General features: G+C 53.0%; 10 protein-coding genes across 10 annotated transcripts; 6 read left to right on the forward strand and 4 right to left on the reverse strand.

The window, feature by feature from the left end:
* Positions 1–874: 874 nt before the first annotated feature.
* J4E85_006949 (uncharacterized protein) lies at positions 875–1,364 on the forward strand (the record flags this gene model as incomplete). The annotated part of the gene is made up of 2 exons (XM_051471184.1): positions 875–1,090; positions 1,158–1,364. The coding sequence occupies 2 exons, from the start codon at positions 875–877 to the stop codon at positions 1,362–1,364; spliced, it is 423 nt and encodes a 140-aa protein (XP_051325394.1).
* Positions 1,365–2,728: 1,364 nt separating this feature from the next.
* On the forward strand, positions 2,729–3,951 carry J4E85_006950 (uncharacterized protein; the record flags this gene model as incomplete). The annotated part of the gene is made up of 3 exons (XM_051471185.1): positions 2,729–3,279; positions 3,349–3,825; positions 3,912–3,951. The coding sequence occupies 3 exons, from the start codon at positions 2,729–2,731 to the stop codon at positions 3,949–3,951; spliced, it is 1,068 nt and encodes a 355-aa protein (XP_051325395.1).
* A 144-nt stretch (positions 3,952–4,095) lies between these two features.
* J4E85_006951 (uncharacterized protein) lies at positions 4,096–4,562 on the reverse strand (the record flags this gene model as incomplete). The annotated part of the gene is made up of 2 exons (XM_051471186.1): positions 4,096–4,406; positions 4,454–4,562. The coding sequence occupies 2 exons, from the start codon at positions 4,560–4,562 to the stop codon at positions 4,096–4,098; spliced, it is 420 nt and encodes a 139-aa protein (XP_051325396.1).
* Positions 4,563–5,147: 585 nt separating this feature from the next.
* Positions 5,148–6,763, reverse strand: J4E85_006952 (uncharacterized protein; the record flags this gene model as incomplete). Its single annotated transcript, XM_051471187.1, has 4 exons — positions 5,148–6,200; positions 6,256–6,466; positions 6,526–6,564; positions 6,621–6,763. 4 exons carry the CDS (start codon positions 6,761–6,763, stop codon positions 5,148–5,150), a joined length of 1,446 nt encoding a protein of 481 aa, XP_051325397.1.
* A 1,004-nt stretch (positions 6,764–7,767) lies between these two features.
* Positions 7,768–9,804, forward strand: J4E85_006953 (uncharacterized protein; the record flags this gene model as incomplete). The annotated part of the gene is made up of 3 exons (XM_051471188.1): positions 7,768–7,977; positions 8,027–9,725; positions 9,776–9,804. The coding sequence occupies 3 exons, from the start codon at positions 7,768–7,770 to the stop codon at positions 9,802–9,804; spliced, it is 1,938 nt and encodes a 645-aa protein (XP_051325398.1).
* A 3,017-nt stretch (positions 9,805–12,821) lies between these two features.
* Positions 12,822–14,469, forward strand: PDH1 (ATP-binding cassette transporter CGR1; the record flags this gene model as incomplete). Its single annotated transcript, XM_051471189.1, has 4 exons — positions 12,822–12,935; positions 12,988–13,765; positions 13,823–14,007; positions 14,056–14,469. The coding sequence occupies 4 exons, from the start codon at positions 12,822–12,824 to the stop codon at positions 14,467–14,469; spliced, it is 1,491 nt and encodes a 496-aa protein (XP_051325399.1).
* An 851-nt stretch (positions 14,470–15,320) lies between these two features.
* On the forward strand, positions 15,321–17,217 carry J4E85_006955 (uncharacterized protein; the record flags this gene model as incomplete). The annotated part of the gene is made up of 7 exons (XM_051471190.1): positions 15,321–15,857; positions 15,909–15,997; positions 16,049–16,180; positions 16,237–16,294; positions 16,345–16,466; positions 16,515–16,789; positions 16,841–17,217. The coding sequence occupies 7 exons, from the start codon at positions 15,321–15,323 to the stop codon at positions 17,215–17,217; spliced, it is 1,590 nt and encodes a 529-aa protein (XP_051325400.1).
* A 1,135-nt stretch (positions 17,218–18,352) lies between these two features.
* J4E85_006956 (uncharacterized protein) lies at positions 18,353–19,179 on the reverse strand (the record flags this gene model as incomplete). Its single annotated transcript, XM_051471191.1, has 2 exons — positions 18,353–18,552; positions 18,690–19,179. 2 exons carry the CDS (start codon positions 19,177–19,179, stop codon positions 18,353–18,355), a joined length of 690 nt encoding a protein of 229 aa, XP_051325401.1.
* A 1,643-nt stretch (positions 19,180–20,822) lies between these two features.
* On the reverse strand, positions 20,823–22,361 carry J4E85_006957 (uncharacterized protein; the record flags this gene model as incomplete). Its single annotated transcript, XM_051471192.1, has 2 exons — positions 20,823–21,061; positions 21,113–22,361. 2 exons carry the CDS (start codon positions 22,359–22,361, stop codon positions 20,823–20,825), a joined length of 1,488 nt encoding a protein of 495 aa, XP_051325402.1.
* A 1,263-nt stretch (positions 22,362–23,624) lies between these two features.
* On the forward strand, positions 23,625–25,465 carry SUB2 (Suppressor of the cold-sensitive snRNP biogenesis mutant brr1-1; the record flags this gene model as incomplete). The annotated part of the gene is made up of 4 exons (XM_051471193.1): positions 23,625–23,856; positions 24,281–24,697; positions 24,746–25,106; positions 25,159–25,465. 4 exons carry the CDS (start codon positions 23,625–23,627, stop codon positions 25,463–25,465), a joined length of 1,317 nt encoding a protein of 438 aa, XP_051325403.1.
* Between the last annotated feature and the right edge of the window lie 1,958 nt (positions 25,466–27,423).

Below are 27,423 nucleotides of genomic sequence, written 5' to 3' on the forward strand. Positions count from 1 at the left end.
GACACGGAATGTACGCGTTCAGGAGACATTGTGCTAGCATTGCCTGGCATGCATTCAGCCTCGGCAAGACGACATCCACCAACGCCATGGCGAAGCACCGCGTGCCATACCACGGGCAGTAGGAACATGGAGGCTTGATACTTGGAGTGCTCCTCCAGCGGCACATGGTCGTCACGCTCTCATACCATTGTCACCTTCTGCATCTGGTTCGCCCACGGTCTGCCAGGAGTACCCTACCCCTCCTGATGCGAGCTGGTGGGGTCAACATTCACCCATGAACCTCGCGGCACAATCAATGCATCCTTGTCGCTGATTGTGGAGAGGGTGTGGGTGCGGAGACACTATCCCGCGCTTTGATGGGCGTGACAAGTTCGAGTGCGGCACAGCGCTATGGTCGTACGGGCGCAAAAGCAAGCAGTCGTGGTTCAGCGGCATGTCGCAGTGGGTGAAATCGCTGACCGCCTGCTCGCCCAGTGCGATACGCGCTGCGTCGCGGATGTCAGCGTGTGCAGCTTGGGCGACAGCTCAGGGCGGCTGCGTACGGGCGCATGGGGACGGCAGTACATAGGGCTGCAGCCGGCTAAGAGGAGATGAGGGTGTGGGATAGATGGGCGTTCGCAGGCCTTTGCTTTTTGGTGAGAGGGTTTGAGAGCCGGACTGGCCGCTTGGCGCATCTCACTCGCCCTTTGATCCCAAACCACATCAGCGTGCATATTTCCCCTTCCTCCTCCACGCAGGCCTGCTGTAACGTTTCCCAGCAGTCGTAGCCCACTAGTAACAATTGCTCCGCCCGCATCCTCTCCAGCCGTCACACACGCGGAAGCCAGGGCGCAGACTTCCCGATCGACCATGTTCTTAAGATAATTATGTGCACATGTCCGCCATCCCAGTGTCTGACCTGGGCCTCAACTCGAGCGAGAGCAGATATCTCCAGCAGCAAATTGCCGCCTCGCAGCAAGGCTCCAATTCCTCGCGCGCTGCCTCTCACGCCTCCAGCCAAGGCCGTCTCCTCCTGGATCCTTCTAGTTTGCAGGCGCTCAGCGCCCACTTTGACCGTCTGATGTACTCCATCCAGCAGCGCTGGCAGTATGTGAGTTGTCATGTTCATAGCTTCACACGGTGTCGATTGTTAGTGGTGTAGTACTGACAATGGCCAGCTCACCCAGCAGACACAAACAGCAACCCAAATACAGTACGACCGCGCCGGCAACGCCATGCAAATGGCCGACGCTGAAATCGCCCGCTTCCGTGCCATCCTCCGCGAAATCGACGAGCTCCAAGTAGAATTCGACAAAGTCCGTCGCATTGGAGAGATTGTCAAGGGCTTCAAGTCGCGCGTCGACCGTCTAGACCGCCGGATATGAACGCATTCCAGTACGCTGGACCGGCACCTCCCAGTACCACAAGCTACCTTACACCCACCAACCTACCTACACTCCTTTACCGCTACGAACAGACATACCTCGTCCCCACGGATACCCACACTATACCTACTAAGAATGGAAAGCCTCGCGGCATGGAAAACACTGGGGGATACCTGAGAGATTGAAAAGCCCCACGGCTCATGGCGTTTTGGTCGCGTTTTGCAGGATCCTTTGCTTTTGGGAATACCCACGTCTCGTTTTGCGCATGTCTCAGTTTGCTTCGGATGCCGTACCCTTCTCGTGTCGTTTGTGACACTTTGGATTGCTTCTTTTGGATTGTTGCGTATTGCTGCGAACCACCGCCTGTTGTACGTCATTGTGGATCGCTGTTGCACGACCCGATACCCTGTCCAGCTTCCGTATGTATGCTTTGCCCCTTTGAGTAATTTGCAACACCCGCTTCGTATTCTTCTCTTCTTGGTGGATAAGACGAACATCGCACCGATCGGTGAATTGTTCAGTCTCTTCTTGCTGAGTGATGTTGATGAGGCTTCTTTCTTGAACTCACGTTGTCTTTCTCCATTGCGCGTCGAATAGCCTACTACTTTATGTTCTTCCAAATGGCACAAGGATGTTGCTTCAAGAATGCAGTGACCAAATGAACCTTCGATGCATCCATCTTACAGCTCAATGTCCGTGTTGCCGTAGACATTGATCTCGGACATGTACATATAGCTGTGGTGGCACGAGACAAAGCTTAGTCGCAAGCAGCTACAGCACTTCGCGCAAGCCCAGAAGGCCGCACTACCTCCATATAATTCTAGAGCATCACAGTCCATCACACATATTCACGAACACTGTCTCAATCGCCATTTGTACGTAAACACATGCATGTCTCTTTCGAGTTTAGGCCCCCTGATAGCCCTGGGCTAACCTGACATGGCTAGGCAGCCCTGCATCTACTTCCGAGGTCCCTTGGCTGTTAAGTTGGTACTGCCATCACCTTACCACACTGAGCAGCACCTGGGCTTTATGCCGGACATCTAATTTACATCATTCATTGATATCCATATGTCCCTATCATCCTCGTCCCGCCCTAGAAAAAGGGTAGATCCAAGCGTGTGTTTGTTCCGTTGACCGTCAATTGCTAACGCCCATGGGGTCCGGGGATGCATCAATCAAACGGCTAGAACGGCCCTGTTCAGGCGGACAATTAGGCCGTATCTGGCCTTAGGGGACGGGCGCAGCAACTATGATGGCTATCATGCAGCCACCCGTGAAGAAGGAATGGGCTGGGCAGTCTCGTCGCGTTTTCGCACGGTGTCCTCTCTCGACTTCCTGTTAAACATTATGGGTTCGTCGCTATGCCCAAACTTCTTACGCGACCAGGGAGCCATCCGCTACGCTCACTATCGCGCACAGCGCAGTCGCACTGGAAGTTGATCTTGGCTATCGCTTCTTTGTTGCTCGTCGAAGCATACGTCCACGTACACAAATACGATGTCCCCCGCCCCTCGCCGCCCCTCGATGCGCCCTTCTACACAGGATGCCAGGACCCCGTCCTGAATACGACCGCGCGCGAATCTGCCGTGTTCATGATGCTCGCGCGCAACTCTGAAGTCAAGGGTGCAGTTTCGAGCGTGCGAAGCGTGCAGGAGCAATTCAACGACAACTTTGGGTATCCCTGGGTTTTCCTGAACGACGAGGAATGGACTGAAGACTTTAAGCGGAAGGTGGGCAAGGCAGTCGGAGAAGGCGCAGACGTCAAGTTCGAAGTCATTCCCAAGGAGATGTGGGGGTATCCCGAATGGATCGACCAAGACCGCGCGAAGAAGAGCATGCAGGATATGAAGAACCGGGGTATACAATACGGAGGACTAGAGAGCTACCACCATATGTGCCGCTTTCAATCTGGGTACGTCGCATCGTCTACCTCAAGCCTCTCTCCCATACCCAGCGCTCAACACTGACAGCAACCCCACAGCTTCTTCTACGACCACCCCGCCCTCCTCCCCTACAAATACTACTGGCGCGTCGAGCCCAGCATATCCTTCACCTGCGCCATAACCTACGACCCCTTTGTCGAAATGGCGCGCCACAAGAAACGCTACGGCTACACAACCGCCCTCTGGGAGCGCGGCCAAACCGTCCCCTCGCTCTTCCGCAAACTCTCCCTCTTCAGGAACGAATACCGCCTCCCCGCCTCCACGCTCTGGACTGCCATGATCGACGCAAGCTGGATGCCGTGGCCTTTTCGTCGCATGCTGGCTGCGCTGCGTAATAGGGATGAGCGGGGTGATTTGTGGAATATGTGTCACTTTTGGTCAAACTTTGAGATTGCGGATATGGATTTCTTCCGTGGAGATGCGTATCGAGCTGTCTTTGACTACCTAGACCGTGATGGCGGGTTTTACTATGAGAGATGGGGTGATGCGCCTGTACATTCGCTGGCTGCGGCTATGTTGTTGCAGCCGCAGGAACTGCATCATTTTAGCGACTGGGGATATATACATGATGACTTGCAGGTTTGTACTTTTGCAAGTACAGAACAGGAGAAGGCGAGGGGAATCAAGATACCGAAGTATGAGGATAGTGATGGGGATGGAAGGAAAGAGCTGGGGTGCAGATGTAAATGCGATGATAAGGCTAGGATTGTAGAACCGGTATGCTTGAATAGAATTGGGCTGACGACTGGATAGTCGTCAAGTGCCCTGTGTACTTGGCTACCTCGTTACGTCCCGTCCCGTTCTTGGTCTATGGGGTGTCTGTACTCTGGTGGTGTCTCTGTCTCCGCCCATTGGAGATCCACATGCCCACCCGACTTCACCACCTCTTCAGTGATGTCGTTGCCGTTGATGACGAGCTGGCTTCCAAACTTGATCCACTCATCAGCTCCACGTATGCGAGCCCAATAATGCCCATCTCGCCGCCCACCCGCGATTTCCATTCCACAGATCACCAAGTCCCACTTGTCCGCTGCTATGATGTGGATACCCTGGACAACAGTTCCTTCGTCGTAAGTACCTGCGCGCACCCGATTGACTGTAAAACGTCAGCTACATGTCTCATATATGTGAAAACACTCGTACATCTAATTGTTCTGAGCGCGACATGACGCTCGAGCTCAGCCTCAAGCTCCTCTCTGAGGGCGAGTAGCTTCGCGGTTTCCAGAATCGTCCGGTAACCTGTGCGAACCATCATGAATAGGGCAAGCGCTATAGCCGAACCGAGCCAGGCGATTGGTTCGAAATTAAGGAGGGCTAACACAAGGCGTGTACATCTCGCAGGTAGATTGGTGATGAAAGTCCAGAAGTTGATGCATCGTAGTAGGATGCGAGCCAGAAACCTCAAGATAGCCATCACAAGAGCTTCTAGCATGGTGAAGATGGTGGATGTTGCTCTTTCCGGTAGCCGTAGGGTTCTTTCGTTTTGCGCAGGAGAATGAGAGTTGGAGTACTTCTTGGTCGTGATCGAAGAAGGTGAGAGCAATAGCGGGGACTAGCCAATGAGCACCGATCGTATGGTTTTCTTATTCACTTGAGCAAACGGTCTGGTGCGATCCTTTCGTAACCTAGCCATATTGCTAGTACGCATGTGTGAAGTTGGCGTAATTGTACGGGCACATGCACGGTACTGTACGGAATCCGGATCGAAAGTTTCACTGATGAACTTGGGTGAATACGTTTCTGGAAACAAGAGGTGGGTAAATCCTTCCTAGTGTATACAGAGGCAGAGTGGAGAGCGATTAGACGACCAGATGCGTCAAGCCGTGATGTTCGACGATCAGTATCTCCGTGCTCTTCCTTCTTTGAACGCCCCAGGATCATTCAACAGCATACTGCGCACGTCATCCATGGTAAAGCCTTTGTGTCTCTCACAACAAGCCTCCATACATCGTAATATCTTTCTTGGCCATTCCACATATTTCGACCATTCTCCACTTTCATCATCGTCTATAGCTGCCATGATCAGAGCATTCCATTGAACAGTCGCTCTTGTAGGAGTTTTCAAAGCCATTTTTGGAGCAGCTAGTGACGACAGAATGAATCGTACGGCGCAAAAGTGGGCCATGACGACGTTGCCGAGCTGATTTGTACGGTCAAACATGCGCATGAGTGCTTCGTGTGGCCAGGTTGAGAAGATGGTGAGGATGACCATCATAGCTGCAAAAGACCGGATGGGGTATGGGGCGCCAGGAAGAGGATCCGTAACATTCTCCCAGTCGATGTTGTCGAACACGAGCCCGAAGTCTTGTGGTAATATCGGGTTAGCGAACGGAAAGAGACCCAACGGCGAGTCACGAGGTATTGGAAGTTCGTCAGTTTCGATTTCCAGGTCCGAGTGCAGCAGGAGTCGAAGTGTTTCGGTGAGCTGGCCAACAATGGCCTTCTCGATGGAATGTATACCAGTTCCATCCATTATGCTGGAAAGGGATTTCAAAGACAGTAGAGCCTCTTGCAAAAGTTCCTGGTCGACTTCAGGAAACTTGGTAAATGCGGTGTCCATAGCTATAGTGTCCAGGCCTTTCTGTGTAGAGAAAGGGCTGCGAAAGCCTTCGCCTATGATAAGCTGAGAGAGGAATGAGCATCCCCGCAAGGACAAAAAGTGGTCAAGAAAACCGTCACCTATGTAGCTTGACTGGAAGCACAGGAGGTAAGAAGTTGCTAACATGATATACGATTCCTCAGCCGTCGGGGGCCAACTAGCGAAGGCGTCCTCGAGGCCAACAATGGCTTTTTGTCGATGTTGGACCGCCAGGGCAGTCTGTGGATTTTCAACTTGAACGGCAAGATGAGATCCAGCAAGAGCCAGCATAGCATCCATGAGATATGGGTACTGCGTGGTCAGTGATGTTAGGTCTCTTGCACGGTGAGCGAGAGGTTGCACTCACTTTATGGCACGCTGCCGGAACGTCTGTGACCCAAAGCTCTTCCCAGTCGTGCGGGATCCAAGGATGTGCTGAGACGAGATAGTGATGGAACAGCTGCATATCTTCTGAGCTGTAGATAGTAGGTGTGTCGGAAAGCTTAACAACTTGACGAGGACTTGACACTGCCGACTCGATGTAGTCACGCCGTGCGTGCTTGAATACATCGGGGTATCTGCAAACCACTAGAATAGTTGGTGAGATATTGATCTTAGTTCGCAACGCCACACTTACGTCCGCGCTTGTCGCAGTTCGCGCATGAAGGCCATGTCTCTGGACACTAACATAGTTTAGTGATATGACGAGGCACTGAGAAGTGGATGCGGTACCTTGATCTTGCGTCGCTTGCACGGGATGCAGCCCAGACGACTTTTAGTGTGCCCGCGTCGCTGTCGTAACCCTGTCGGTGCGGGTGTGTCGCCGCTAGAGGCGGTGGTGCTGCTAGATGTGAGTTAGGTATAGTTTTGTGCATTGCGTGAGAAGCGTACGATTGGTCAGATCCGTTCACATTGTTTTCTTTTGGTAGTATGGGTTGCTTCGATACTCCTGCATGGTGTATCGTTTGCGGAACATCGTCAGGTGCTTTGGGATCGTTGGCAGGAACGCTGCTCCCAAGGAAGTCGCCTATGCCGTCCAACACAATGTAGCCATCAAACAAATCGTCCATGACTGCAAGTGTGCCGAGTAAAGAAATAGACGTGATGCTGCAATCTACATTATTCCATGTCACCGGTGGTGTTGCCTGAATCGACTGGGATGATGCCAAGCCGTCAAGGTGTCATCGTTCGCTGGAGGCCTTGTAGTCGGAACGTCGGCGTCAGCGGCGCTGGATCCGAGCATTACAAAGACAATTGACGCTAGAGGCCATGAACTCTGGGTGCGTGCATGTCTTCTCATACAAATGTATGCATGAAGCGGAGGCATAAAGGAGCTTGAGACGTCGTCATCTTGACAGGGTACTGGTCCCGCATTGGCCTCGCGGACGCAATGTCGCGTGAGAAAGTCGCGATGCCTTCAGCGAGTGCAATGGCGGGAATGTTGGGTCAATGTCACGTTTTCCATGAGCAGAGTGAAAGTGGAATCTCGTGATGATTTGAAGTCGTTGTATGGATCCATGGATTACGCATGAGGTTGCTGTGGGTCGGCAGACCTGACGGTGCAGAAAGCGTTGGATGGGTTTCTCCCTTGTCCGCCCAGTCGGGTGGTTAGCCGCAAGTGACGTCTCCCCTTCACCAGCACCGCCGTTCTTCTTACCAACACCGTGGCAATCTCCACGCGGCGCCTCAGCATTCACCTCGCCATCCGCACGCAGCCTCGACTGGCTTACCAAGCGCCTGCGACTCTTCCCATGTGCTGCCTAATAGTGGAGTGAGGAGCACGCCCCACCAGCCACGCCCAAGCCCAACCAACGGCTGAGCACTCGAGCACGCCCAAACCTCCTCCAATTCCGCGCTCGAGGTCGCGAAGCACGCCGCAATGCCTTCGATTCTCTCCGACGAGGACAAGCAGACGGTCAAGCGCACCGTGCCCAAGTCGGCCAACAAGATCCACACCGTCGCCGTCGCCAAGTTGTACATCGCCTACCCGGACCGGCACCGATGGACCTACACGGGCCTGCAGGGCGCCGTCGTGCTGGCCAACGACCTGGTCGGCAACACCTTCTGGCTCAAGATGGTGGACATATCGGTAGGTGCGAGGGACGCCACAGCACAGAATGCACGACTGACGGATGCAGCCCCAAAGTCGCGGTGTCATCTGGGACCAGGAGATCTACGACACCTTCTCGTACAACCAGGACCGCGTCTTCTTCCACACCTTCGAGCTCGAGGACTGTCTCGCCGGCCTGTCTTTTGCCGACGAGAAGGAGGCCAAGACCTTCAAGAAGAAGCTCGACGACCGCGAAAAGAACGCCCACAAGAACACCAAGAACAAACCCTTCAGCGCATCCGCCGGCACCAGCGCGCCCGCAGCCAACGGAAAGGGCGGAGGCCATGGCCACGGCCTGCTGGGAAGGCTCACCGGACGTGACCGCCATTCTTCCTCACCTGGCCCGCCGCCAGCGTCCATTATTCCACCCGTCAGCGTCACATCGCCTGTGCAGAGCACCCACTCCAACGCCACAAGCGCGCGCAACTCTGCCATCGACACCACCGACCCATCATGGCAGCCCCTGTTGAAGGAACTGCTGGCCATGGGCATCACCGAGGACCAGATCGAAGAAAACGCCGATTTCATCAAGCTATACATCGAGCAGCGGAAGCAAGAGGAGAAGCTCAAGGACGAGAATAACCAGCGCAAGTCCAGAGCGCCCCCGCCTCCACCACCGAGCGCGCCTCCTATGGCCGCATCTCTCAGCCCTCAGAACACAGGTGGCTCCAAGCGAGGACCTCCGCCCGCGCCTCCGCCAGCGCGAAGAACGAGGACAGACGCAGCCCTCAATCGCAACTCCTCGGGAAGCCCCGCGCCGCCATCACCACCGCGCGAAGCTTCACCGTCTCCAGGGCCGCCCAAACCAGTCTTCAGGGCGCCTCCACCACTTGCGGAAGCAGGGAAGTTCGCCAATTTACCTCCTGCACCACCAGGCAGGTCGCGAGCCTCATCCAACGCAGCCAACCCAGGTCCTCCACCGCCGCCGCGCCCGCCCAAGACACCCGTACCCGACGAAGAGAGGCCAGTGGGAGGCAAGTTCGGTGTACCTCCGCCCTTCACAGGCAACCGCGTACCTTCCGGCCCACCTCCACCACCCCCAAGCCGAGGGCCAGTTCCTCCACCGCCTCCCGCGAGAGACACGCCATCCGCGCCTCCTCCGCTCCCGCCCAAGACATCGGCAGCCCCGACACCACCGCCTGTCCACAACATACCACCGCCTCCTCCGCTACCGCCGTCTTCATCTCGACCTACACCAGCACCCCCTTCGAGCGCGGCACCAGTCCCACCGCCTCTACCTCCAACAAGCAATGTAGCACCAACACCACCACCTCCTCCGCCGCCGATGCCCGGACGATCGATTCCCCCTCCTCCACCGATGCCCAACAGCTCAGCGCCTCCTCCACCCCCTATGCCAAGCACAGGCGCGCCGCCGCCACCGCCAATGCCTCCTGGCTCTGTGCCTCCTCCGCCGCCCCCAATGCCTTCACGAAGCGCTGTGGCACCACCTCCACCTGGCCCACCGCCCCCACCAAGCGGCGGCGCGCCTCTGCCCAAACCAGCGCCAGGGCGAGACGGCTTGCTAGCGGATATTCGAGGAGGAGCGAGATTGAAGAAGGTTTCGGATACAGAGAAAAAGGACCGCAGTGCAGCGGCAGTTCCTGGCGCGGAACCTGCTGGAGGAGCTTCTGGAGGAGCCAGTGGCGCAGCTCAACCTGGAGATGCTGGATTGGCTGGAGCACTGGCTAGTGCTCTTGCGGCAAGGAAGTCAAAAGTTAGTCACAGTGGTAAGTACAATCATTTTTGCTGGATTAGCAGTATATTGACGTGTTTACAGACGATGAATCCGACAAAGATGATTGGTAAACGTGCAGAATTCAGAAGTAGCGACAAATCAACAAGCCAAGCCAACCACGACCTCATCCCAACGCCGAGGCACCTGCGACACCCAGTCAGACGATATGAGGATGTGGAAAGAGTTATGAGAACGTGTCTCTGGGTGATCCACAGTGGCAGGAGCGCCAAAATCAATATCAAGAGAAGAGCCACTTGGCTGATTGGTGTGAGAGAGTTAGTTGATACCAAGAATGATAAAGTATATTCTTCGTCTTCAAAACCATCGTCTTCACCTCTTGGACACTGTCTCGTGCCCTATTAGCTCTCCTGCCTTCGCAAGCCGAATCATCACATTCTTAGTCCTCTTGACTTCATATCCACAAGCCACCAACAGCGCAACCTCTAGACACACATCTGCCTTTAGCCTCCCCTCTTCCCCATATCTAGCGTAAAACTGTTCAGGTCGGCACATGTACTCTTGACAGCATGTCGATAGTGCTGCTGCATGACAAAGTCGGTGCAGCTTATCCACCGCGTAGAAGTCCCATAACGGAGGTTCTTCCAGGCTTCCAATGTATTCATAAAACGGCGCGTGATGTAACCTAGATAGACTCTCGGCTACTGTGAGACAATTCAGGAGACGCGCAGCTAGCTCTTGAGAGACGATAGGGAGCTTTGTTGTATGAGCTGTGTTCAGAATCGCAGAGGTAAAGAGGGTGGTATGCAGGCCAGATTGGCGTTGGATATGAGACCACCAAAGGAGCAAGTAGGTGGATGATGTACGAGGGAAGTGTTCGAGTGTTATATTGGTGTTGAGAGCGTGTAGGACTTCTTTGTTGAATATCCCTGGGATATGTATTAGTTGGTCCGGTTTTGCCTCAGTGTCTTTGTGCAGAGCAGAGACTCACGGCATACAAGTCGCAGATTAAGTGCTGGTGTGAGCTCGTCGGACGGAGGGGTGTCTTCGTTTATGAGCTGTAAAACTGTGTAATCGATGATGATGCTCCACAATTCCGTAGGGAGGGCGACAATGCATGCGAGTTGTGGTGTAGGTATTGGGATAGGTGAGGCTTCATGCGTCAGGTTATTTAGAGGCTTTCGAACGAGAGACTTGAGGAGGAGCATAGTGTTCATGATGAGTATTCTTGAAAATGTTTTCTTGTGTTCAACCGAAGAGCTGCCGTCTACACATTCTCGATTTGTGGAAGGAGCGACGGGTAGCCAAGCACGGACGCGTGTTCGATGGCCAGGAAATCAGGCACCAGGATTCGTTAACTCTGTACCATCGCACTCGCGAGGTGGTAAGCCCAGCATGCTCTTGCACCGCAATGTATCCTGATGGCAAAACTTTGGGTTCTAGGACTTTGTATATTTTTCTGCAAGAACGATATTATATCAGCCCCGAGATCCCGATCTCAATCTTCAATGGCTTCATGGGCGGTCTTTGCGCTATCAGCTCCCCAGCCGTATACACCATTCGCATGATTGAGAGAGCGCGAGAAAAGGCGAGACTAGCGCAAGAGGCGAAAGAGAGGTTAAGACAGATTCCGCAATCATGTCTCAATGGTGTCGAAACTTTGCCGGTGGAGCTGTGGAGTCAGATCATTCATTATCTCGTGGACCCATACTTGCAGTACAAAGAGCGTCAATGTTATGACATGCGTAAGGTGCTAGAGATGCGGCTCGTGTGTCGTGAGTACAGAAATGCATTGACTGCAACGTCCAAGAACTGATCCTTAGACTAGATGCCTTTGATAAGGAGATACAGCGAGTGTTGCATCAGCACCTGACTCTATCCCAGCTGCTGTACCGTTCATTCATCATATATGACATACAGAAGCAATCGAGACTGGATCGTTCCCTGCGCGATGCTCTTCTTGCATCGGCGTTGTACCGCGAAACGCAGCTTTACTCTGAAGACGGCATAGCACATTTCATGGCACACCGTATCAAGAACTGCGTCCTTGTCGCCCAGCATCTATCGGCCGACTACAGCATGCAGAACGAGCAGTTGCTGTACAGAAGGCTTTGCGCCGTTGCTTCCGCGTCGCGCTGTTGCTGGAACTACATCTTCACTTTCTGGTACATTGGAAGCCATGCGTTCATCGATGGTGTCGACGAGGACGGTGCATTCTCAAGGGAGCAGGATATTCTCTTGGAAGTCTCCTTGTTATTGGCTATTGGGTATCAACTCACAGAAGTCAGGCGATGGATGCTGAGGCTGGGCAGATTGGGCATGCTGGTTGGCTATAGAGAACATGCTGTAAAGCGTCCTGATAGAGCGTTTGATGGTGCGATTGATGTATGCCGCTTTCCTGTCGGGGAGCAGGTGCTGCAAGTTGAAGATTTTGCCAGGACAGAAGAGGAATTGGAAAGTATAAGAGCGACGGGAGAAGCGCTTGACCGGGAAGTCGATGATGAGTTCGAGGATCTAGAAAGACGATTCAATGTCTAGGTTTCGGAGGCTCTGCGGCTTTGCAGGCATGTGGAAGCGGGACCCAGCCACCGTAGCCGAAGCGTACCTGCCGCGCACATGTGCGGGATGATGCGGGGTAGCAAGTCAAGTAGATTGCGGGCAGACAGTCGCACACAGAATGAAGTCGCGACGGCAGCCATGTAAGCGTAGTATTACCATCAAAGACACATGCAGTGAGAGAAAATTATCGTGAAGCCTGTCGCGCTGTCGCTGCAAGACATTTCCGTGCGGATGGCGGATATGTACTGCCTCGGTTGACGGCGGTCTATCCATCCTCCCGAATTCTGCGAGCCGAGCGATGCTCATGTCCTGAACTTCCTCAAAGACCTACAGTTCCCTCAAAAGCGCGAAGTACGACTGTCCCTTTTCTTCAAAGCTGCATTGACGTCGTCCGGCACGACAGACGCTAATCAACATGTCGGCCTTCAGTCGCAACCTGTGCAGCACCGCTTCACGAAACCTCCGGTCACGGTCCAGCATCGTATCGAGAGCTACAAGGCCAATTGCCCTGCGAACTGCTCCTTCAACCCCAATCACTTCGCGCACCGCAACCGCATCATCCTTCTCCACCATGACGGCCCTCAAGAGCTCCATGCCTCAGACGCTGAGCAAGCGCGAGTATGATCCTGAGATCAAGGACATGGCAAACTACATCCACAACACCCCCATCGACTCCGAGCTTGCGGTAAGCTAATTGCGCTCTCAGCGAGTATCGCGGCTAATCAAGCTTCATATAGTTCGACACCGCGCGCTGGGTCTTCGTTGACACGCTCGGTTGCGGTCTTGAGGGGCTGCAGTTCGAGCAGTGCAGGAAGATCCTGGGTCCCACTGTGGAAGGCACGACTGTCCCCAACGGCTGCAAGGTGCCCGGTACCAACTACCAGCTCGACCCCATAAACGGCGCCTTCAACATTGGTGCCATGATCCGATGGCTCGACTTCAACGACTGCTGGCTAGCTGCCGAGTGGGGCCACCCCTCCGACAACCTGGGAGCGATCCTCGCAACTGCCGACTGGATTACACGCACAAACAAGGCTGGAGGCAATCTCGGCAATGGCAAGATCTTCAAGGTCAGAGATGTCCTCGAGGCCATGATCAGGGCACACGAAATCCAGGGCTGCATGGCCCTGGAGAACTCCTTCAACAAGGTCGGCCTGGACCACGTCATTCTGGTCAAGTTGGCCTCCACAGCTGTCGTCTCCAAGATGATGGGTCTCAGCGAGGCTCAGACTCGGGATGCCATCTCGCAAGCGTTTGTCGATGGCCAGTCTATGCGTACTTACAGGCACTCGCCCAACACCATGTCGCGCAAGTCCTGGGCCGCTGGTGATGCTTGCCAGACCGCCGTCAACCTCGTGCTGAAGGTTATGAAGGGCGAGCAGGGTCTTCCTACTGTTCTCTCAGCCCCTACCTGGGGCTTCTACGACGTCAACTTTGGCGGCAAGCCCTTCCAGTTCCAGAGAGGCTACGGCAGCTACGTCATGGAGAACGTTCTCTTCAAGGTTTCTTATCCGGGTAAGACGACTCCTTCAGGTCAATGCTACTCGTGAGCCATTTACTAACTTGGTCCAGCTGAGTTCCACTCACAGACTGCGGTCGAAGCGGCGCAGCGCCTGAACAAGAAGCTGGCTGCGATGGGTAAGAGCGCCAAAGACATTGAGGGTGTAGTGAACCGAACGCATGAAGCCTGCATTCGTATCATCGATAAGCAGTTCAAGCCTATGGAGAACTTTGCTGACCGTGATCACTGCGTTCAAGTAAGTCTCACCCTTCGTGGTTCGCCGGCTGTGCTGACATGATGGTAGTACATGGTCTCCACTATGTTTGTCTTCAACCGCCTTGAAGCCACTGACTACCCAGATGACAGCGAAGCTGCTACATCGGAACTCGTCGAGTCTCTCCGCCAGCGCATTAGCTGTGTAGAGGACCCGCAATTCACCAAGGATTACCACGACCCTGCGAAGCGCACCATCTCCAACGCCTTGACCGTAACGCTCAAGGACGGAACCGTGCTGGAGGAAGAGGTTGTCGAGGCTCCGCTTGGCCATCGGTTGCGTCGTGAGGAAGCAAAGCCCGAGATTCTTGCCAAGTTCAAGAGGCATCTCGGCCCGCACTACCCGTCGCAACACGTTGACAAGCTCGTCGCGTTAGCGCAGGACCCCAAGTCGCTCGATAGCATGGACATCGACGAGTACGTCGATCTGTACGTGAAGAACTAGAAATCAAGATTAGCTAGATTGAGTGACTTCGCGATGGGCGCGCCTCGGCATGGCTGACTATCGCGTTATCGCGTCGTCGCTAATGCAACTAGACGCGGTTGAGAGACCTCCCGAAATCGGGAACGTGCGCTTCCGCCTTATTACTGCTTTCTATATCCCTGTCTTTTTCACCAAAAGTTACTTCCAGCCGTCACACCGAAGCCACCGCATTGACCCCCTAGTATATTCTTGCAATATTCCACCTTCGTCGCGTGATCCTAGCCTGCCGACATATCTGTACGACCGTAATATCGGATGCGTTATGACGACGTCGTCACGGCCGAGAGAAGTCTCCGGATCGATATCGAGGCTGTGGGGTTGTCTTCCTAACCCAACGTTGAGCAGAAACTACCGACATAGGCCGTCCCGGGTTTCCTTGCCCTCCCCACGGGGAATCCCTCACGAGCTGAGCACGGAGTGGAGGCGCCGACCGCCAACTGGTTCAGCTGGGTAGCTATCTATCCGGGATCGACGGAAGCTGGTCTGGGACAATGTGCCATCATCGGGCTCGTCTGACTGTGATGCTTACGGACATTGGTACCGTATACTCCAGAGATGAATTGTGGATGGTGTCGCCGCAAGGTTTGATGATCCAGATGACACGACAGTGCGCCTCATGGCTGCTTCCCCAATAAGTACTTCTTGAGAGCACCCAGTCTAGCCTGTGCTCATTACCAATCTTTGTTCACTCGAACGCTCCTGCGTTGTTACCAATTTGGCCAACGTCACCTGTCAGTTGCCCTTGCCTTCCAAGGTTACCGTCCTCCCGCCTATCTCCTCGGACCCTGGTCTCGTTCCCGCGTACCAGCAATATGTCACTCACACCGAAGAGCCCTCTTACTAGCCATCGTAGCGATGATTCGCTCGATGATGCAGAAAAGGGCATGTACGATAGTACACTGGAGTTGACCGCACCTGGCTTTGTGTATATGGAGCCGAAGAGGTCGGCATATACTGTTTCGTCATTGCTCCCCGCTTCTCCTGTTCACCAAGGCATAACACCATGCACAAGCGTACCGGAGCTCTCACTCTCACTGCCAAAGGGACGGAAACCTACAGATGCTGCTGCACTGGACACTACCGTGAAGAAACCAGCAGGAGCCAAACCTCAAAAGCCAAAGATCAGCCGGTGGATCCTTTTTGACCTCTGGTTCAATACATACAGGAAGTTTTTCGTATTCGTCGTCTCACTCAACCTCACGGGGATTGTCTTGACAGCATGTGGTCGATTCAAATATGGCGAGGACCACCTCGGTGCTTTGGTACTGGGAAACCTACTCTCCGCCATCTTGTTCAGAAACGAGCTATGGATGCGCTTCTTATACATGGTCGCCATATACGGACTAGGGGTATGTACTTCCCTTGTCTCTATCACGAGTCTTTCTGACCAGTCATCGTAGTGGGCACCAGTATGCGTGAAGCTGGCTGCAACATCCGTCCTGCAGCACGTCGGGGGAATACATTCTGGATGCGCATTGTCTGGGGCTGCGTAAGTAGACCTGCATACATCCATTGCAAATAGGACTAACAGAAAGCCCAGTTGGCTCATCTACAAGTGCGTCGACATCATCAGATATCGTGCCGTACAGCACCCTGCTGTAATCGCTAGCGGTATCATCACCAACGTCTTCATCATCATCTCGGTCCTGAGCGCATTCCCTTGGGTTCGCAAGTGAGTAGTTCCAACGGACGTGTAACTCTGTGACACCATGCTTACGCCCTGGTCAGCACCTATCACAATGTTTTCGAGAAGCATCACCGTTTTGTTGGATGGCTAGGCCTCGCAGTATGCAGCCCGATTGCGTTCTTCCGAGAACTCATACTAACGCTCGCTAGATGACATGGGTTTTCGTGGTCCTGGGCAACACCTACGACATCAAGCGTGGCGAGTGGAGGACCGACGCCCACAGCTTACTCAGTGCACAAGAGCTATGGTTCGCTGTCTTCATGACAGTATTGTAAGAGCGCTCATACTTCTATCAGCTTCTCCTACTGACCGGTTGTAGCATCCTCATACCATGGGTCACCCTCCGAGAGGTGCCAGTCGAAGTCGAGATCCCCTCACCAAAAGTCGCTGTCCTCAAGTTCGAGCGCGGCATGCAGCAAGGTCTTCTGGGACGAATTAGCCGCACGTCCATCATGGAGTACCACGCTTTCGGCATCATCAGCGAGGGACGCAATGCTACTCATCACTACATGATTTGTGGTGTTCAAGGAGACTTCACCAAGAACCTTGTCGCCAATCCACCAAAGACCGTATGGACAAGACAGCTCAAGTTCGGTATGTTCTTGCACAACGCCACCTGCATCTCCATTGCTAACACACTGACAGCCGGCGTCGGCCACGCCTCTGCAATGTTCAAACGCGGCATCCGCATCTGCACCGGTACTGGCATCGGCGCCGCCCTCTCCACCTGCATCCAATCTCCCAACTGGTTCCTCATCTGGATCGGCTCTGACCAAGAGCGCACCTTCGGCCCCACCGTCACAGGTCTCATCCACAAGCACATCGAGCCCGAGCGCATGATCCTCTGGGACAGCAAGAAGCGGGGCGGCCGCCCGGACACAATGGAGTTGTTGAGAGATACGTGGAAGAGATTCGGCGCTGAGGTCATCTTCATTACGAGCAACAGCCAGGGCAACGATGAGATGATGCAGGGGTGTGCCAAGGAGGGCATGCATGCTTTCGGTACACTTTGGGACTTTTAGAGTTTCGGCATGAACTCAATCTTAGACGGAGACGGGTCGGTTCAACACAGTACAGAGATATGTGCTACAGAATGTTAGGGAATATAGCGGCATTGCGCATCTTGCGGACGGAGTTTTTTGGACTTTCTCTTAGAGGTGCATTGGGTAGACAAAGGGCATTTCTTGATTCACTTTCAAGTCAGTTGCAATGGAAGCAAAATAGCAAAAAAAGGGAACAGCATCATCACATCAACCTCAACCTTCGACCAATTTTGCATGTGACATCAACGTAATCCAATAACACAGTCAGCAAAACGAAATCCCATATCTCGGTGGTAATACAAGTCTCAGATAACGATATCGACCACCTACCACACAGCCGGCTCACCAGCCGCCCCAAAGGTCCAGATCCCACCATCGCACCCACCATCCTCGCAAGTAGTACCTACCCACTACATCCCACACACACTACCACATACACGGCGCACGGTAGTCTTGGCCCCACATAGTCCATACCGTCCGATCGCCAAGGTGCGCAATCCCTCACGTGGTAATAACAACCGGCTGATATAGGTACCTGATCCGCGAAAACGGCGCTATTGGTGTATGCTCGCAATATATATTTAATTGGGGTGGGCTGTGCGTGGAAACACACTAGAACATTGTATATACATACATCACATGCGATGCGCTCTTTCATCGTCGATGTGGGAAAAAAGAACGAGATTGTGGGTTCTGGTGGTGGAGATGGAGGTACAAGTGTCATGTACCTGAGGGCATTGTGGCGCTGCGTGGGGTTGGGCTGCGATGAGGGTTTTCGCTTGCAGATGGGATTGTGTTTTTCGGAGCGGGATTCCGTTAGTGAGACGAAGTGTGGATGTAGTAGTTGCGACGTCATAGTTTGAGTGCTGGTGTATTGGAAGGAAGGAACGGGGATATAGGTCGTTGCTTCACCCAAGAATACGTCTGACACGGGAGATCTTCAGGCATACGATGCTACGTTACAGAACGGAGACGTCCGGCTCGGTGCGATGGTCCCGTTCAATAAGCAAAACTTAAGCTTTTCGTATACCCCAACAAGCATCGGTCTTACTCAGCAGGATGAAGGAAATCGGAGAACCAGGGTCTTGCTAGTGATGCTAATCTTATAAATAGCTCACGATACGAACATATACTTCCGGCCTGCCTCGCTGCTTATCCAATCTGTGGGATAGCCTAGTTCAGATAGCAATTTCTGCACTATTTGGCTTCCGAAACAACTGAAGTGATGAGCCATTTCGACTGCCTTCGGCCCGTAACTCTTGAGCATGGAAACCATATCGCTAATGTGCGCATCTGCAAGAGATAGTCCCGGCTCTATGTAAAAGCGTTAGTGATATAAAGTCAAGCCAGTGACAAACGTTGACACAAAGTAATGCCGATACCCGAACGTTTGCTAATAGCATTTGCGGTAAATGGATGAACGGGAAGGGCTGGATTGAAGGCTCACGTACCATCTCGATCTGCGCTGATGGATATAGAGTAGTCAAACTTCACTCCGTGTGCAACGTATGACTTCTTGATATCCCAGAAATTGAAGGGCAACGAATGAGCGCCTGGGATCATGTCTGAGTATGCTACGCGGATCTTCTTCAAGTATAGACCATTTGCTTGTAGGGGAAGAGCGCTGCTGAAGAGATCGGAATAACCATCATGGTAGTTGTGGGATACCATCGTAGCCGTTGTAGACAGAAACAACTCTTGTAGCCCATGGGGAAGTATATCCCGCATCGGAGGGTATTTCCAATTTCCTTCGTCGGTATAGTTCATAGGTAGTGTACCAAGCAGTACTCGAAATGATGTAGAGAGGTTCTCCAGGGCATGTAATCGGTGGAAACTATCGACGCGCGCGTGGGTCAGATCAGGCTCATCCCGACAGTTGTCATCTTTTGGAGCAAGGTGCAGAACCCGCAGCGAGTCTTGCTGCTGCTCAAGACCAGACATGATGTTCGGTAGAATATATGTTGACCCGTGATACTTCGGACCGGCATACTCAAATCTTGAGAGCTGTTTGCAGGAAGTGATCATGAGCTTCGTCCATGTACACGGGATGTCGACGCCGTAGAGTATGAGCGTCGAGACTGACGAAGACCGCTTCTGGACTGGCCATTTTATATTTTCTTCGGCCAGCTTGTATGGATCCGTCATGGCGTTCAGACGAACTATTTGAAGACTTGCTGTCCACCGGCTCCAGCGCTCTGGAGGAAAGAGAAAACACTTCCTACAAGCACGTTTCCTATCGTCGACTGCCATGCTGCTGCAAGGGAACCTGGATGGAATGTCAGCAGGAGAGGGCGAGTTAATAGGCCCGACGGTATCTAACTCACCTTTAGTCACGCCTTCCACACAGAATCCCACCGGGCACAGAAGGAGTGTGCACATATTGAACGCAACCATCGTGCTGATAGCTCTGCGGAAGTTCTTGTTGGTGTACTGTTTCTCGTGGGAGTGGAAGTCAGTTGAGGATGAGAAGTTGTGGTCATGCCAGGATTTGTCGAAGACCAAAGTTGGTGTTTTGGGAAGGTGTTTTAGATGGACTGCGAAGTCTTTGCGTTTGTGACGGGAAGTTGGTAGGGTAAGACGATGGGCGATTTGTGATACAGTGCTGGAGTACTTGCGATCAGTGAGATATGAGTGGTGAGTGGTGAAGGGGAACCGAATGGAGAATACAGCACAATGCTCTTGCGATAATTGTAGAATAGACTTTACTTGCACAATTAAGCGTCTTGATTGCAGTCTAGGTACAAAGCAATACTGATGTTTATCTTCATACGGGTCTCAGGGCTCGTTCCGTCAAAGAAATGTATCACCGTATCGAGGAAGACTAATCTGACACAGCATTACCAGAGGAAGCTGAATCAAGAGCACAACCCGTTCACCTCCTCTCCTCTGCTCACTCAAGTACCAGCTTCATCTTGTCGCTTGCCGAGCATCCATCCTTAGCGTCCTTCGAGCCATTTGCTCCCTTTGCGTATAGTTCCGGTCTTTGACTGACCACTTAACTTCTACAAGCGATTCTAGGTACTAAGTCAGCAACAGGGTCGTGACAAAAGGTGCAATATGGTCGTTTACTCACCTACGACTAATCGTCCCACGTTGAGCACTATCGCGGGTGGAACTACGATGGCTAAGACGGGAATGAGGATGCAGAGCTCGATCGCACTCTTCATTTTGCTGTTCTTGCGGGCGCTTCCGTCGGTGTGATGGTCCTCGTGAAGTCTGGAGTAAGCTGGGGGGTTGACGTCGTCGCCGTTACAGGAGTTGTTCGATGCCATGGTCTTCGTTATGAGAGAGTGCTGTGGTCGAGATGTAGAAAACCTGGGTTTGGGGGTGGAAGGTTGGTAGGTCAAGGCGATGCGGGTTTTGTGAGTCGGTATTAGAATTTTCACGAGCAGTTGGGAATAATTGGTGAGTAGCAGGTGGTGGAGGTAACCAGGAGGATGACCGTAGAGATAGCGCCGGTGATGTGTTTGAAGCGAGGTCCATTTTGGAGAAAGAGCTACCGTTCGTTACTCTTCCAATCCACCTTCCCATTCGTGACAGATACATCCTTCCTCTCGCATCTTCGTGTCAACTGACTACTCTCCTCAGACCTTGTACAGATTTCTAAACAGATACGGTAGCATGAAGTCGAGATCGTAGTCCTTGCTCTTCCAATGGTTCTCGTGCTTTCCGACCATATTTTTGATCTCCGCGAGCACAATCTCCCGGTAATCGTACGTCGAATCTAATCGCTTCGACCAAGCTCTCAACTCTTTTGCGCCTGTTTCGCTAGGTCTCTGCGACAACCATGCAGCGCGGTGATCGAACTTGGCGATCAAGTACCCTATTCTGACTGTTAGCTCGTTCTAAAGGAACGTTACTGCGGGCAACTTACATGATGAGCCGACAACAGGATACACGTAAAGCGACAGGTTAAGATCAGACTTGGCGAACACGGATGGCAGTTCGCGTAGTTTTGGAAGCTCGTAGTCTGGCTTCCTGTAGTGCCGATACTTCAGTGTTACGTCGATGTTTGATCGCTTGCTGAGATTTTGCGCTAGTGTTTCCATGTCTTCCATGATGCATACTCGGTCGCGGGTAGTTGCGCATATGACGAGCCGACAGAGGTTTGGTGGCAGGAGATCATCCGCGGCATGAGAGTAGTGCACTTCGAGCTCGATCAGAGCAATGAAGCTGGCCAAGATCCCATTGTCAGTCGAAGTGCTCTTGGGGGCATGCCAGCAGCACGTCTTGAGGGTGCGCAGAGTGCTCGCATGCTCATGTAACTGCTGGAGTAAATGCAAATGATGAGGTGCTGCCCAATGGTCGCAGTCGCTATGTCGTAGGACACGCAGTGACTTGCAAGCAGATACAGCTTGTGCAATGGTCGTCAATGGGACCGCGCACTTTTCAAAGTCAAGTACTTCGATCGGTGATGAATTAATCGCAGCTTCCATATTCTCAGTAGCCATGTGGAATCCACCTCCACCACTTAGAATCAGCGTCTTGAGTACCGGTAGCTGGAACAGCGGGGCAATACACTGCCATGATGTGGTCCGAAGGGTGATCTCTAACGTGGATAAATAATTGGTCCATTGCGGCAGTGGAGAGCCTGCTGCTAGAATGCCTCGAATGGGTTCGAGATAGATGGGGAGTTTAAATGAGTTCCTTTTCTTTATGGGGTTCGGAGGATGCAGAGCACGAATAGAGTGTATCTTGGGTTCCAAGCTCAGTAACAGAGCAATGGCCAAGTCCGGTCCATACGAAAAGTAATCGTAAGCGAGACGGGGGTGTTGTTCGTGAAGCCGACGAGCCCAGGTATCTTTGTCCAATTTCTGGAGGCATTTCCGCATTTGCTTGTGGGTTATCCCGATAGAGCCCTGAATAGTAACCTCGCGAAGATGCTCAGCCAACTCAGGCTCCCGCACCGCGGTTCTGAAGTACTGTCGAACTTGCATGCTGTCGCCTCCATTTTGGCTGAAGGAACTGTACAGGGCTGGTACTACGCGCTGACCGATATTTTTGTTGACGAGGGTTAGTTGGTAGAGAGCCCCTTGCGGTAGGTAACTGCAGACGCTTGACAGGATCTCTTGTGGCAGAGACTGGAGAGGCGAGATGCTTTCCTTGGGAGCTTGACTATCCATGACCGTTTACGTTGAGGAGAACGGTTGGTGAAGATCAAGTTGTTCTCATGCAATGTTTTCGCTCGGCTTTTTGACTGGAGAAGTTGTCCAGGCGAAACTTTAGATCCTCTCGTGGCGTAACTGGACGTGCGTGGAGCGAGCATAGTTGAGAGGCGGCAAATGCTCCTGTGTATTTCACTTTGATCTGAGCAGTCTGAGCCATAGCAGCTTTCGGATTTCCCCTGGTGAATCGATTCGAGAGTTCCGGAGGCCTTCATGGGTTCCTCGATTGAGCGATTCCGGCGTGGCACGTAGCAAATGAGTGGAATAAACCACAACGTGACGTCAAGTCAGTCAATACCCGTCGCAAAGGTAGTTTCTGAGCATTGGCCATCTTCCGAAGCAGTTTTTGACAACAAACTTGTATGCGTTGTGATCCTCTTGGCCTTCTTGAGTTGTTTCGTTGCGCCCACTGGAAACCGCTTCTTTCCGCCACAAATGAGACAAGTGATGACGAGTACATCTGCCCAAGGCTTCTTACCGCCTTTGCTGGGATTTTCAATATTTTGAGTAAGAGTGCGTCCAGGAACAAGGACTGTATTACAACTTTTGCACATGGAGCGCTTCAAGTCGACAGCCAGCCGTAGCTGGCCTTTCCGTGATACCTGTTGAAGATCGGATCCGAGTTCGAGTGCCAACGGCGAAGGTCGCTGGGTCTCGAACGATCGATCATCTTTGTCTCGTGCGACACAAGCTGCGACGTCCTCTTGCGTAGCCGTTTGCAGCGTCAGATATGTGGCTGCTTGGTAGAGAAAAGTCGAGCGGGCGTGCAGATGCTTGTTCGGAATGCCCTTCGTCTTTGGTGCTTTGACCTTGCTCATGATGCGCCGCTGTATTGTCGTCTGGCCTGCTACGTAAATTACGGTTTCACAGATAGATGATAGAAGGTCAGAGGATTTGCAGTGGTGGGTCGTGATTCAGAGCAGTCCGCTTGCGGCCTAGCGCGCGCCCAGCAAGGCGCCCCGAGCTTTTTACCTCGACATCAGCGCGGCGACCGCTCTTGTCCACCGCCCACCACGAACCTCTCAAGCCACAGCAACCTCGTCGAATTCGCGTTACGTGAAATCGCGAAACAACTGCTGATCTCTTCTACTCGTAGCTCTTAGTATAATACCTCGCCTCGGTACCGTCGCGACTCCACTTTGTTTGGCAGCCTTGCTTGCGACACGCGCAATCACCGACTCTACACACCACACACACTCTTACACAGACACATAATCCATCATGTCTCACGAGGAAGATCTCATCGACTACTCCGACGAGGAGATCCAGACGACTGATGCGCCCGCCAACGGCAGCGCAGCTGCAAGCAAGGGCGGCGTCACCGCCGGTGATGCTGCAGGCGACAAGAAGGGCAGCTACGTCGGCATCCACTCGACCGGTTTCCGCGACTTCTTGCTCAAGGACGAGCTCGTACGAGCAATCACGGACTGTGGCTTCGAACATCCTTCCGAGGGTTAGTCTAATAATTCCCCTCAGCCTTATCCACCTACAAGCGTCTGTCCATCTACGAAACGAGCACTATCTGTAATGCGGCCTGGTCTGTCTATATTCGAGCAAAGTGGCGAGGGACCGAGTGCCTTCCGCTACCCACGAGCGTCGACGCGCACTGCATTTCGCAGGCGCACCGGTATATGCATCGAGAAGCCAGTGGTGCCTATTGGCTCACTACCGTGGTCCCGAAGGACTGGTTTCAGAGGAGGAGTGCATGTTGCGGGTGTATAGGAGGAGGTACACCATTGAGCGTATGGGGAGGATAGACAGACTGGCACGCGCGCTAGATGGAAAACCTCGGCTACACAAGATGGACGGACGCTTCGCTTCCCACGCTTCGTTTCGACCGTTTTAAAGACCATTCTGACATAACGTGTGCCCTACAGTCCAGCAAGTTACCATTCCACAGGCCATCCTAGGAAACGATGTCCTCTGCCAGGCCAAGTCCGGTCTCGGAAAGACTGCCGTCTTCGTTCTCGCAACCCTCCAGCAGATGGACGAGAAGCCCGAACCCGGTACCGCCACTATCTTGGTCATGTGCCACACTCGCGAGTTGGCCTACCAGATTCGCAACGAGTACAACCGCTTCGCCAAGTTCTTGCCTGACGTCAAGGTTGGTGTCTTCTACGGAGGAACTCCCGTTCAGAAGGACATCGAGCTCCTTAGCAACAAGGATACCCACCCTCACATCATCGTCGGTACTCCCGGTCGTATCAACGCCCTCGTCCGCGATAGGCATCTCCGCCTTGCCAACCTGAAGCACTTCGTCCTCGATGAGTGTGACAAGATGTTGGACCAGCCCGGTTAGTACAAACCGTCTGTCTTGACCGACTTCCGCTAACAGTTGACAGACATGCGCAACGACGTTCAAGCCATCTTCCGCGCTACACCCCAGCACAAGCAGGTGATGATGTTCTCCGCCACCCTCAACAAGGAGGTGCGCGTTGTCTGCAAGAAGTTCATGCAGAACCCGCTCGAGATCTACGTCGATGACGAGAAGAAGTTGACGCTTCACGGTCTCCAGCAGTACTACATGAAGCTTGACGAGAAGGAGAAGAACCGGAAGCTTAACGACCTTCTCGACAGCTTGGAGTTCAACCAGGTCATCATCTTCGTTCGCTCGACTCTGCGCTGCTCTGAGCTCGACAAGCTTCTCCGCGAGTGCAACTTCCCCAGCACTGCTGTCCACTCTGGCATCAGCCAAGAAGAGCGGTATGTACTCAAATGTACCCCACTTGCTAGCTCAAAACTAATATTTTTCTAGTATCAAGCGCTACAAGGAGTTCAAGGAGTTCCAGACCCGTATCTGTGTCTCCACTGACATCTTCGGTCGTGGTATCGACGTCGAGCGCATCAACGTGGCCATCAACTACGACATGCCCGACAAGGCCGATGCCTACCTCCACCGCGTCGGTCGTGCCGGTCGTTTCGGAACCAAGGGTCTCAGTATCTCGTTTGTGAGCAGCCCAGACGACGAGGCTGTCCTCAAGTCGATCGAGGAGCGTTTCCAGGTCGAGCTCCCTGAGTTCCCCGAGGATGGTATCAACTCGTCCACCTACATGGACAACTAAAATCCGCCCGGACGGAGTGACGGAAAAGGTGCAGGAGAGGGTTCTTTCTTTTGGACAAAAGTCACGATTGACCTTCGGTGCAATGAACACGTAAGCAACGGCGCAAGGTGGTTCTTAAGTTGGTGAAGGCTGTTCTGAATTCCAGTCTTCAAGAGTTATTATCTCACTATGAGAGGAACCAAAGAAATTGATATGCGAATCTTCTGTCCACAATGACTTCTTTTGCGCAAATGTGATCTCAACGTTCCGACGCTCTAGACATCAAGCACGAGCATGACACTGTGCCTTGTTTCTTTTTCCGCTTACCCGCATTGCTTTGGCTGAGCACGACATCTTCTCGGCTCGGGCAATCGCAAAAGCAGGCCCAACACGCCCTGCTTCCGAAGAGTGCCGCGTGCCAAAGAAGAAATGGAAAGGACATCGGAGTCCGAAGCTCTGTCTCTCTCAGCGTATTCCTAATTATAGGCTCCTTAGTGCTCGAGCGTGGAGGCTAGAAGAGGGCTTTTCCCATTTGCTTCTTCCTCAACCACGGCCACTGCCGCAGTAAGCGACCATCGTCGCTTCAGGGTCTGTAGATCAGTTGTCTGGAAAGGGTATATGTGCATTTTGGTAGAGAAAAGTACAGATGGCTTGTGGATGGGTTACCGAACGCGTGGGATGGGAGTCGGGTGTGCTTGAGGTGTTCTTCCCTGGTGTTACCGAGGCTGAGACGTGCTTGTGTAGGGAAGGGCTGCTGGATACACATTTGTTTGCTCTCCCGGTCTGGCGGGGAATTTATAAGCGGTTTCACTATGCGACAGACGTTCAGCCTCCTCTGAGCAGTGTCGAAAAGCTATGAAGTTGCGTGTCAATATTCCATTTGGAACCGACCAGCCAGAACACCATACAGCAAACGCGACTACAAATTCTAGCAATGGCTTGGTTTCGGAAACGACATGATCCTACCATGAGCTTGAAGGCTTCGGTATTTCGTGTTGTGCCTACTAGACTCATGTAATTCTCTTGAAGAACTTGTAGGACAGTCGACCAATCTTGTAGCGAGGATGACAGAGTCGCTGCAACAGAGACTGTGCTTTACGAATGTAGACCAGGAAACAGCTTCTCTTCTCTAGATCGCGGGCCCCGAGCCGCATATCAGCTATAAGCAAGCCCCCAGTCTATATGTTCACGGGGAACATGTACCGATCTACGAGCCGATACATTACCAGAACATGACATAAGATCCGCTCTCCACTTGGTATATACTACGTCTGGCTATACTATGGGTATCGCATAGATTACTCATATCCGATATGAGCACAGTTGTTGGTGCGGCAGGTCAGCGGAGAAAAGTTGGCGGGATGCCTGCGGGTTCCATATGCTGAACGCTCTCACGGGCAAGGGCTGCTACCAAAGCTCATCTCGCTTCTGCAACTCCCGTTCGAGCATCAACGGCGTGTCCGTACTTGCATATCATATCAATAAGATTTGATAGACGTCAAAATATGGTTGCGGAGCATAGAGCACGGCTGCGACAGGTTCCGAGCAAGCGATCAGAGCCGCGGGTGCCCCTAAAAGAGACGATTGGTGAGTTGAAGATCATCGGTATTTTGTCAACATCAGGGACTATTGGTCTCTCTTTAGCCGACAGACAGAAGTTGGTAAAGTTGGTAGGCGGTGTGTGCGGGAGACAAAGGTTTGGAGGGGCCTGCCGCGTATCGCGACCACCATCCATAAGGTCGGGCTCAGCATAAGGCGATGATCACCGCGTTGCTATTTCGATATTTCTATTGCGGAAATTCGTGATGTGAAGATCGACAGCGGCGACCCAGTCCCTTGTTCGGCAGCCGCGCACATTGCCGGGCCGCAGTGGCGCCACATGTCAGGAACAAGAGCAGAGTGACTCGCGTGGCGGGGCGGCGCTCAGGAGCAAGAGCGAGGATCTCGGAAGCGGTTAGTGAGGTTGAAATGAGACATGG

This window comes from Alternaria conjuncta (assembly GCF_024043145.1).
Source record: "Alternaria conjuncta strain BMP 0040 chromosome Unknown scaffold_9, whole genome shotgun sequence".
NCBI classification, from domain to species: Eukaryota; Fungi; Ascomycota; class Dothideomycetes; order Pleosporales; family Pleosporaceae; genus Alternaria; species Alternaria conjuncta.